The sequence below is a fragment of the Melanaphis sacchari genome, unplaced genomic scaffold, assembly GCF_002803265.2.
Source record: "Melanaphis sacchari strain LSU unplaced genomic scaffold, SCAv2.0 Contig10_pilon_pilon, whole genome shotgun sequence".
Classification (NCBI taxonomy): domain Eukaryota; kingdom Metazoa; phylum Arthropoda; class Insecta; order Hemiptera; family Aphididae; genus Melanaphis; species Melanaphis sacchari.
The window spans coordinates 2,153,801-2,166,578 of NW_020270420.1; the positions used below are offsets into that span (position 1 = coordinate 2,153,801).

Sequence of the window (12,778 nt, forward strand, 5' to 3'; positions counted from 1 at the left end):
TTTTTATGTTTTTAAACACTTTTTGAGACACTAAAAATAGTTTTGATTTTTGGTAGCAATTAGGATTTAGTGAGCACTTTAATATTATTAAATTGATAATCGGGAAAAATAAAAAATAGGTAATTAAAATTTTTTTGCTATTTCAATTTTTGACAAATTTAGTTTTGTTTTTTTTTTTTTTAGTGTAACTCAAAAAATAATAACCATTGATAGTTAACATTTTCATGAAATGTTAATACTACTGTTTTATATATTATACAAAATATATAAATAACAACAAAAAAAAAAAAAAAAAAAAAATCACCAAAATGTTAAATTTATTTTTTATGATTATTTAAAGTTCATATTTTTACTACATTGGATATTCATCCATAAAATAATTATTTCTTCTATAAATGGTATAATTTTCAAAAAATTTAAACTTTTTTGAGCTTTTTATATGCATGAAATATTTTTGATTTATTTCATGAAATGTGATATAATGTCTATAAAAAATGATTTGCTTGCCAACATTCTTAAAAATTCAACACAAAATCCCATATAAGGTTTTACTTATATTTTAATAAAAATTTATGGAACAATTATATGCATTTTAAGTTAAAATTTGTCAAAATTGCAAAAATTGCAAACTTTTTGGTGTAAGGAATTCATAAGAACTGTTCGTTTTATATTGAACTTTTGAAAATTTAATATAAGCTTCATTCTAAGTAGTTCATTCTAAAACCATAGAATATAAAAAATAAATAAGAACAATTATTTTAAGTTCAAATTTAAAAGAAATGACTTATTTAAGAAATAAATAGCAATGTTAATTTTATTATTTTGTTATATTTTAAAAACATTATTAGATGGTACTTACAAATTTTATGTGTATTATATTATTATAAATTTTACTATACGCAATAACATTTTTATTTATTTTAAGATATTATTTATTTATATTATTTCTCTATTTTTCTGTTTTATAGTATTTACAGAAAGATGTTATTAAAGCTATATAACTTAATTTAAAGTGGTAAAATTATAAATTATTTAAATAATTAAATAATTATATAATAATAAATGGATATTTTTGGAAAAAACGTTATGAATAATATAACTTATTTAAAATAAGTGACTTTAGTAGTTATATCATACAACTTATCACGAAATATACTTAGTGATATAGGCTGACAGGCTATTTTTGCACAGGATTGTTTTTCTTTTACCATGATATATTATAGTATTCAAATTGAGCACTCCCATAATGGTTACCTGCTTGAAATCAAGTATAAAACAGAGCCCCACTTGACTTCCTTATTAGTTATTTATATATTTATATATATGTTTTCTATGATGGAATAATTATGAAATTAATAATAATTTTATTGTATTTTTATTTTTGATTTTATGTTTAATAATATATCTATATCTAATAAAACTTTTAAAAATACCTACTATTTAATAATTATGTTTAATGCAGTTCATAAAAATAATGATACTCAATTAAATTAAAATGATTATTACATAGATACAAAATAATCTGATCTATTGTGAATGCAACTTTTTATGCATTTATCCTTTCTATATTATATAGGTTATTTATTTTTATGAACATTTATTACTACTTACTAGTTTCAATATTTAGTTTTAGGTACAACATAGATTGTCAGGTTTTATTGCTGTTAAAATAGTGTTGGTGAATATATTGAAATACAATTGTTTATTTACAACAAAATGAATAATTGTTAATTATATATTGTAGATATTTTTATCTTTAAATGAGATTAAACACAATTGGTCTTTTAAAATTTCGTTTGATACTATTTACGCTAATTTTTTTAGGAATCGAACAATGCGAACTGTAACGAACTATTTCATTGTTAACTTGGCGGTGGCTGACTTTTTAGTGATCCTAATCTGCTTGCCACCAACTGTGTTGTGGGATGTCACAGAAACATGGTTCATGGGCACTCTAGCTTGCAAAATGGTTTTGTACTTTCAGGTCAGTGTTTTTTCTTATTTTTCTCACAAAATTAGTTTAATTTTGTAGTACCATTGGTTAGGTTGAAAATATTTTAATGGTTAAAAAACCTAACTATACAGAGTGCTACACCTATAAATATAAATCAACTATGTTCTTTTATTTATAAAAAATAGTATTTTTTTCAATGAAGCTAATTTTTTAGGTAATACTATTTTAATAGTAGTGCTTTGAAAAAAAAAATAAAAAAAAAATATTGAATTTAATTATGTTTAAGCCTTTTATACTTCATAATTAATTTATTTGTATACGTATTTTAGATATATTTTGTGTGAATTATTAGAGAATTTCTGTTTATTCATTAAATTACAAAACAATAGGATTTCTATATATTTGTGTATATATTGGCATAGTGACATGAACTTTTAAGAAGATATTCGTTACAAAGAGATTCATTTAATGTTTTAGAGAATTATTTGTTTCACATTGACATAGTGTATATTCTATACACTCAGTAAAACTAATTTAAATGAATTCTATTATGTACGAACTTTCAATACTAAAGGATTGTATGATCTTTAAAGCTTAAACATATAATATTGTTGAACAAAATATTCATTAAAAAAATGTAGTTCTTATTTGTTTTACATATTCGTACATATAGCATTATAATCTATCACAATAATTTTCAATCTTATTAAATTTGCTACCTAGCTATTATAAATTCGTTTGTTTTTTGTGACTTATATGTAAAAAAAAAAAGAAGGTTGTCAAATCTTATTTTAGTGTTTCATATGACATATAAAAAGGACGATTTGATGAAAACTGATTCGATACTATTATTACGTAATTAAGTTCATTTTATTTGCTCCAATAAAATGTATTTTATTTAGTTGTTATTATAATACATACATATATTAATACATATTTATATATTTTTTAATAAATTTAAAGTCGTTTATATTGTGACATATACTATTGTAATATTTGTTATACAATAAATACACTAAATGATTGACCAATACAAAATTTACACACTAAATATTTTTTTGATACGTCCGAATTATTACTTAATATATTAAAATGACACTCGAAGTCAGTTAAACATTACTATCAACATAAGTGAACTCATTAATTTATTTATTAACAGCTATCTTCCAAGACAGTAAAGTATAATTTTAAATATAATAATTAATGTAGATTTATAAATCAAACATGTCTCATATTGATAGAAACTTCATACACGGGGCTTTAACCCCCAGGTATTTTGATTAAAAAAAAAAGTTAAGACACTTAAAAATGTGAATATAACTAATAACTATATACTTGTAACTATATATAAAGAAAATTAGTAACATAAAAATAAAGTAAGGAATTTAAAATTTATATTTATTGAAAAAATTAAATAGTGAAAAATTATTTTCCAGTTTTTATTTTTTCTCAGCAGTTTCTTTAAAACATAATAGGCTTTTTAGATACATAGAACGGCAGTACTTCGTAATTGCCCATGGCGATTATGAATACTGCAATTTGAAGTATTTTTATTTGAATACATGTCTATGAAGTTACAGGGATCATTTTTATTATACATATCCTGAGTGTATGACGATATTATTTAACGATCAAGACGTTTTATACCATAGTGTTTTGTCTTACCAAATAGTAAAATGAATATGTGTAATTTTAATAACCAGCATTGGTTCACACAAATTTAAGAAGGTTCTAGGAAAATGTGCAAACAAACTTGTTATGGGTGTTTTTGTAGAGAAAACTTTGAACACTGTCAGAACCAATAAATGGTAATATTATTAAATGCTAATTTTCTTAAAATTAAAAATAATCTAATAAGAATTTGAATTAACATAATATACTTTCTCAAAGCCATTAAAAGTGTTATAATTTTGTAAATAATAGCTACTTCTCAAGATTGTATATTTGAATTCGATTTTTAAGCAGGATTCACTAAATGACAGCTCGTGGACGAATTGTATCTATTTTGTAGATAAGAAATTTATATTTATGTTGTATTAAATGAGGTTAAAATTTAATTTTTTCGATTTTCTCTTTATTAGTTTATTAAATCTAACTTTAACAGAACAAAAACCAAAGTTCCATTAATGTGACCTTTCAAGAATATTAATTAGTTACCCTGATATAGATTAATATGATATGAATTAAAACAAATGATACTAAAAATAATATTAAGTTAATTTATTTGAACAAGTCTAAAATTATATTTATCAGACGTGCTAAAAAAAGTTGGTATTTTTAAAAGTAATTTAGGAAATCTAGTTTTTTTTATTTCAATGATATTAAAAATTGAAATTAGTCTCTTCTATTTATTTATTAGTAAGTATTAAATATTTAAAGTATGTATAAATTAACTGAAAACAACTGTATAATATCTTATGATTTATATAGTATTGCTTTATCATTAAGATATAATTGATAATCTAAAATTGATTGGATATTAATATTTTTGTAAAATAAAAATCATTATAATTATTATTTTTATATAATAAATAAATTGTACATTTTTTCGTACGCCTAATTTATTAAAATTTAAGTAATAAAAAAAGTATAAATAATATTCTTGCATAGTACTTTTAGCTAACTAATTTTAAACATTTTATTTTGCTTAATAATTGACGATTTGTTTTGGATACTCAAAAGTATGTATTACTTTTCATACAACTACTGATATATTAAATTAAAAATGTTGTTCTTTATTAAATAATGAATAATAATGCATAATGGTGTATGAAATATTGAAATTTAATATTATATATTATTGTTGATATAATTTATATTATGGTTAACAGTTAGAACGAATAAAATCAAGTTATGACGATGTAATCAAATAATATATATATCAACAGTTTATGTTATATAAATGCATGCTCAACAGCAAATAGTGAGTTATGACCAGAGTATCTCATTTTATTCGTGTACAAATTTATTACAAAAGTAAGTCATGTGAAAATTATCTCAATACCAGAATAATTCAAAAGATTCGTAACCTTAGCCATGTTTAAGCACTTTATTAAAGCTAATAATATGTTTTTACAACATAAAGATTTTTATAAGTGCTGTTTAAATACCTAAAGCATTCAAATGAAAATTTCTTATACTTTCTCCAAAGTGTATACTCGTATGTTTTATTATATTTTATAGTTTAAATTAGAGCTCAATTATGATTTAGTAAAACATTTTCATTAATCTCGATATAATAAATAAAATATCTAATTAAATTCGGAATTTTAAGTTATTTATACTTACGACTAATATTATTAATTTCAATTTGTTTAATTTAAAATTTTTATACTAAATAAATGGATAATTTTTTTTAAATCCCCTAAAGCAGAAAATGTCAAAAGGTTATATTTTTTAACTTTATATTTATATTTTAATTTCTATTGTTATTTTATGTTATTTAAAAAGGTTATAAATTATTTTTTAAATTATAATCATAATTATTCATCAAATGTATTAGGTATAATAAAAATGGTTATTGAAAACCATTTTTTATTGTTGTTATAATATTTGCAACATACTTAAATAATAATTAAACAAAATGGAAATTATAGATATGGAAATATTAAATTTATCTTTCAATAATGCTACCTAAACAAAAATTGTACGCTTATAAAAAGAATTGTTTCTTAATAAATATAGATTATACACAAAACGACAACATGATTCAAAATTAAAACGAAAAAATTCTATATTGATGTTGATATTCTATTCCCGTGAGTTGTATAAAAATAATAATAAAATATTAAATAGTTAAGAAAAATCTGTTTAGCACATATTATGTGAAGTTGGCCTTCATTATTTAAAAAATATCACTTGCAGAAAAAAAAAGATTATTTAAATTATTTTTAAAATATTTACGATGGTTTTGAAAAAAATTGACAGATTAGATGGAAAGAAACATTATACACGCATTTTAAGCAGATTAAATTTTAAATCGATAGCTTTCAGAATGATAACCTTAATAATTTAAATAGCATTGTATTTTTTAAATATAACATAGTCAATATATTATGTCTTTTTATACGTAATATGATAAAATTTTAAACCACGATGTATATGTTTTTTAATACACAAAGGGGTTTTGAATTTTTGTTTCAAAAATCATATTTGTTACAAAAAAAGTATATTAAGGTCCGTCGTTAAGTCTTAACTTTTGGTATTACAATTTAATGATGTTTGCATGACGTAAAAATTTAAGCTATTACAATTGGGTATTTAACATACGAATACACAATAATACAATTGAATAATAATATTGAATCGATTACTTAAATAATTTAATCAAATTAATATTTCGTGATTGTTAATTCATTGGTTACAAGAAAAAAAAAAAACTAGTATTTATTTTGACTATATGTTCCTACTATTATATTTTGTATAGTTTTTTTTTTTGTTTATGTACTTATTATTTTTTACAAGAAGGTCCGAGTATAGTTTATGTTTATGGTTAACACGTAATAAAAAATGATAAAATAATTTGAGCTTCATCTTTTATAACGTTATATTAGACGTTGTTACTATTGTTTTACATTTTTCTGTAAATATAATTCATTGAGTACGATATTTTTACTATTTATTTATCTATTTCACGCTTAAAAACATTTATACTTTCCACACTTTTTCGTGAAAAATGTTATATAAATCGAATTAATTATTGTACTCTTGAAACATAATTGTTTTAAGAGTACAATATGTTTTAACTAATATACAATTTTAGATTTAAATTTTAAAATTTTAACATTAAATTGATTGTTAAGATTACTGCTAATATTTCACAAATGAATTATTTATGATGATGTTTATTTTACATATTAGTTTTATAAAACGAATTTCTAAAATGAAATCGAAAATTAACGACTTGATATTAAAATGGAATATGTAAATACGTTTTGCTTTGATCGACGTATAATGAATAATAATCTATTAATGTATTATACTGATTGCCGAATGAATAAGTCTAAATGCAGCAAAATTAAACAATGTATACCTAAGTAAAAATAATTCTGATCGGGGATAAATTTATTATAGTATTGTAATTACATTTAATAATCTTAAGTTCATCATAATAATAATTAATTATCATTTATCAAAGACTTTGAATATTGTATTGTTTAAGTACAGTATGAGCTTATAAATACACGAGTAACCTATTCAAATGTCAAATTTTAATTCTTCAATTTGTAGGTATGGATTTAATTAAAATTAATTTAAAAAATAATATTGAGTTATATTATATGATAAGTGATAACCGATGTATAATTTAAAAGTTGCCAATAATTATTAGAAACTAAATCTTTTTTTTATGCTGAAAAAATATTTTAACGATTATAAAATATAGATACATGATATAAAACATTGTAAAAACATTTATTAAAATTATAATTTTAGTTTTAATAATGTAATTATAAAAGTTTCCTTTAAAAAAAAATCATCATTATTAATTGCTAAAATATTTAATTTAATAGAAATCTATTATTATTTATTGCAGCTGTTATTTATTTTTGATCTTTTATAATTGTTTCATATGCTTATATTTAAATTTAAAGACGAGATCAAGAATGAGTCGTGTAATTTGTGTCAATGAATGGTTAAACAATATTTTATTAAAAAAATAAATAGTTTCATTCATAATATATTTTTAGATATGTAAGTCTGTTTAGTCGATCAAATATTGACTTTTTAATTAATTAATAATTATAATAGTAATATTCAATGAGGAAATCAAAAACATTATCTTAGTGAAAGAAAAAACCAAAATATAATAATGTGTATTGTAATTTTTAAATTAAAATTTGAAAATTAGTTTTTGGATTCATAATCTTATTGTAGTGGTTGAAACCATGTTCAGTTTAATTGAATATGTAAATTACTACTAGACAATGAGAAATATGAAATTAGCAATCTAGTATTCAATTAATTTTTATTAAAGGAAAAAAAAGTGTTTTATAGTTATCAGTTTATCACTAATAACTATAATTATAGAGTGTAGGTATAGGAACTTCTAGCTCTTAGGATAATGTAAATTTCTCAAATAAATTAAATATAAAATAAAATGTATTCTAAAAAATCTTTTATTTATTTAGCATTTATTTGTTTATATTTTATTTAATTATTTAAAAATGACGGTCGAACGAAATATACCTTTAAACTAGGAAAACAAAACTTTGAAGCTGGCTTTTTGTCGATTGTTGTGCTTTCAATAATGAACATGATAGACAGCTGTTAACTAGGTACACAAAATTTTAATGTAATAACGGAATTCGATAAATATAATAATGATCTTTATTGTCAGAAAATACGAGAAATATTGTGAGAAATACTATCAATTAACTCTTCTATGATGACGCGTCCCACTGGTGTGTATGCAATTGAAGAATGTAAATTGAAATTTAATATGCGTATGATACGTGGTGTATAACCTACACATCACATACAAAACACAATACAACGAGTTAAATTTATATATTGAAAAATATAAGATTTAATTAATAAAGAAAATGAAACCTTTTTTTTATTCTTAAAAATTTTATTTTAAACATAATTTTAGTTTTCTAAAGGCACTTAAAAGCACTTAAAAGTTATATATTTATAAATTATGCTTTAATACTCAAGAACTTTAAACTATGCAAATATATGAAAAATAAAATGTGGGATTTAGATTTCTAATTATATCCATTTAAATAGGAATTTTATTTGACTGCTATTAATTGAACCATCCGAAAAAATACATAAAAAGTCTAGAATCCCTTATCTTTAGTTAATCAGCATGATGAAAATCCATTTCAAACTATAACTTAAAAAATTAATAAGGTAGGTAAATGAATACCGCTTTGCTGTACATTAATTTTCGATTAAGTCACTATTGTAAGCGTGTTAATTTTGAATTCAATTATATAGCATTGTTTACGAAAAACAATTTTAAACGGAGAATTGACAGCCTATATTTCAAACTATAATTTATATGATTTTTTGATATACATATAAGTCAAAGAAATTTTTAAAAATTTTTTATTATGGTAGGTTGATATAATTTGAAAATATTTCCAAAAATTAACGTTTATTAAATTATTAGTATTTAATTATTAAAACAATTTATATTTTTACCAAATTACTTCAACTTGTTTAACTTAAAATGTAATAACATATTTTTATTAATACTGTAAAAAAGTAAAAGTAGATTCATTGTATAAATAAATAATATCTTAAAATAAATTAAAAATGTCATTGTGTATAGTATAATTCATAATAATACTTGTATAATACATGTAAACGTTTTAAGTTCCATGAATAATGTTTTCAAACAATAAAAAAATAATTAACATCGTTATTTATTGTTTAAATAAGTAATTTCGTTTAAATTTGAATTTAAAATGTCTATAAAAAATAATTACTTTAATATAGTTTTTAGATTTTATGGTTCCAGTATAAAATACTTATGAGAAATCTTGCATTAAGTTTTCAAAACTTAGATATTAAACGAAAAGTTTTCATGAATTTCTAACTACAAAAATATTTGTAATTTCCTAAAAATTTTAAATTCAAATGCATATAAAAATAATTGTGTTTATATATTTTTAAAATTTTTATACAGTTATAAGAACAACTTATTTGGGACTTAGTATTAAATTTTCAAGAATTTCGATCCAGTGAATAAGTTTTTTTGATATATAATGAAAATGATAATATGAATATTTGGTTAAAATTTCATTATCAACGTCATTCGTTTTCGAGTCACACTAAAAACCAAATCGATCTAGTTAAAAATTGGATTAACTTGAAATATCCAGTTTTTCCTTAATGTTTTTTTCGGTTTCCCTGACTATAAAAAATTGAGTCATCCTAAGACTATTTAAATATTTGTATTACAAAATTGTTTATATTATAATAGAAAAAAAAGCAAGTTTATATTATTATAATAATAATCACATATGACGTATAATATAATCAAAATACTGACTTGAATTTAAAATACTATAAATATGATATTGAAAACACAAATTACTGTTTAGTAAAAGTGATTTAATTTATATGATTAATTTTTCTATGCTTATAGAATATTAGTGATTAAAATCTGAAAACGAGTTTGAAGTAATTTTTTTCATTTATAAATTTTATTTTTATTGTTTTAATTAGAGTGCAACTATTATTATAATTTCAATCTATAGTAATGTATTAAAGTTTACACATATGAGATTATTTATTTTATATTTCATTAATCATAAAATAAATAAAACACGTAGGAGTTTTTATTGCCTATATGAAAGTAATTTTTTTTTCTGAATCCAAAGATACAAAAATCCACTTTACTCGCAAAAAACCCGTTAACAACGATATACACAATGTTTAAAATAGTATCCTTACAAACCTTTCTTATCGTTTGACGATCTTGTTGAAAATCCTTGTAGACTATTACAAAAAGAAAATAGTTCAACAGATTTTTTGTTGTAAGTACCTATTTTAGGTATTATTATGATTATAAAGTTCTACCGGGAGCTTTTAACAATCAAATAGATTATATAATATTTTATTTTATTGTAGATAGTATCACATATTTAACTTGTTTTATTTTATTTGGATGTAGAGTTTTAAATATTTTCCATATACCTATAAATGTCACGCTGTAATTATTCATTGTTTTATTTACTTTTATTTATTACAACAATTTTAGGAATTACATTTTTATTATCTTTTATTTTACGGTTGAAGAAATTATTGGAACAGTGTTGTTGCCAAAAAATAAATATATGAGGGAACAATTTAACATAAGTTCAAGTTTTGGAATATTTTAGGTCAATTATTTTTATCGATTACAAAGAGCTTGAAATTAAATTTAATGCTGTAATAATTAATCAAAAAAAAAAAAAAAACATTTTAACTTAAATTAATTACAATAAAATAATAACTAATGAGTTGTAAATTATGTGTGTACATATTAGTATTCATATATATGTTACGGGTAAAGTATATTATAATTTAGGCATTACATAAAATGACCATCTTATATTGGGAAATATAGATTATAAAATATTTAATAGAAAATTATTGTCAAAATATTAAAGCCAGATTAAGCACTGATTATTATTTGTAGATTTGGATCTAAGTAAAAAAAAATTCCATGGAAGCAGTACATGCAAAAATAAGTGATACAAAAATAAAAAAAATGTATTAAATTTTCTAATAATATAAATATTATAGTATAAATATATTTTATTTATTATATTTTGAAAATACTTTGTAGAAAATGCTCGAATTGTGAATTGTATACTTTACTTGTAACACATATATGTTATAAAATTACTCACTTATCTTTAATCTAAAAAAGAATTTAATTTAAACTTATTTAACCTATTACATACATTAAGAAAAATATTAAGTTTAATTATAATCAGCAATTATTTAAATACTTGTATGTTGTAAAATACTCAATTTTTAATTTACTTACGGTTTATTTATAATATTGAATCAGTTTTGTATCATCAATTATGTATTTATTTGTTAATTCAAGTAAATTTAATACTCATTGTTATTGCTTAGCATAATAAATTAATAACTTTATAGGTAAATATATGTTAAATGTTTAGATGTGTGATTTAAATGTGTATGTTACTGTGTGTACATAGATAATAAATGTAAAGTATACAATCTGGTATAACATTTTTATACCTAGACAAATATATATTAATGAATGTAAGTCATTTTAAGAAAATATAACATTTAAATATTAAGGAGTACTTAGTTACCAATAAACTTAACTTATGTATAATGTATATAATATATATCATACATAAACGGTTGTTAATCTGTGGTCCGCGGTCCCCTGAGAGTTCGCAATACTCATTTCGGGGGTTTACGGCAGCCTTAATACATAAAAATATACGTCAATATTTGACGTATTTTAAAATAAAGATATTAAAAAGAAAAATGGTAAGGGGATCCATGATTTCTAAAAATCTTTGATCAAGGGTCCGTGATCTACAAAAGGTTAAAAACCGCTGTCATAGATAATTGTTTTTTTTGAAACTTATAATATACATATGCAAGTATATCATAGTTATTAGTACCTACGTAAATAGTCAATTTTTACCACTCCTTTTTTATTTAATATAATGATTAAATTGTTCGACTAAGATTATTTTATAACCCTTTATTTTTGTTGTACGAGTATTTGTAATAAATTGTAGACATTTTTAATTAGGTACAAATTTGTATTGTATTATTGAAATTAAAATAAAATAAGTATTTTAGACTGGTCATTATTAAACGAATAAATTAATAAGTACCTAACTAATTTTTATAATAAAATTAAAATTATTCTAGAATTTCAAGGAGTAAACATTTATAAGCTTGATGTATTCGTTAATGTATAATAAAACGAAAAAAACTCGTAGGTATTATATAACATATAACTATTAACAATCTACCAATTAAATTGTGAATTTAATTAATTTATAAACGGTAGATAGACAATTTTGTATAATAATACAATTATTATTACCTTTCATATTTGTTTCAAAAATAAAAAAACGATTTGCAGACTTTATGATTAGAATTTATTTAGCTTCATTTCATATATTTTCTTGTAGTGGAACTTACTAAACTAGTTATTTTAACTATTGAAAAGTGTATATTATATATTCATAATATACACCTTCGAAACTTTTCAGCAGAATCACTCATTCCTAACGAAATATATTAAGTGTACCTATAATAAGTAAGTAGGTGTTTGATAAGTTTATGTAAATGCAAAATTGTGGATTAGACATTTTATCTTCATGTAAT

At 20.9% G+C, this 12,778-nt stretch overlaps 1 protein-coding gene across 3 annotated transcripts in view; it reads left to right on the top strand.

The window, feature by feature from the left end:
* Positions 1-12,778, top strand: part of LOC112603575 (orexin receptor type 2-like) — a 145,984-nt gene that overhangs the window by 16,996 nt on the left and 116,210 nt on the right. For all 3 annotated transcript variants that reach the window (XM_025352221.1, XM_025352220.1, XM_025352222.1), the window contains one exon: positions 1,825-1,984. In XM_025352221.1, coding sequence (XP_025208006.1) covers positions 1,825-1,984 — 160 coding nt within the window. The remainder of the gene's footprint in view (positions 1-1,824; positions 1,985-12,778) is intronic.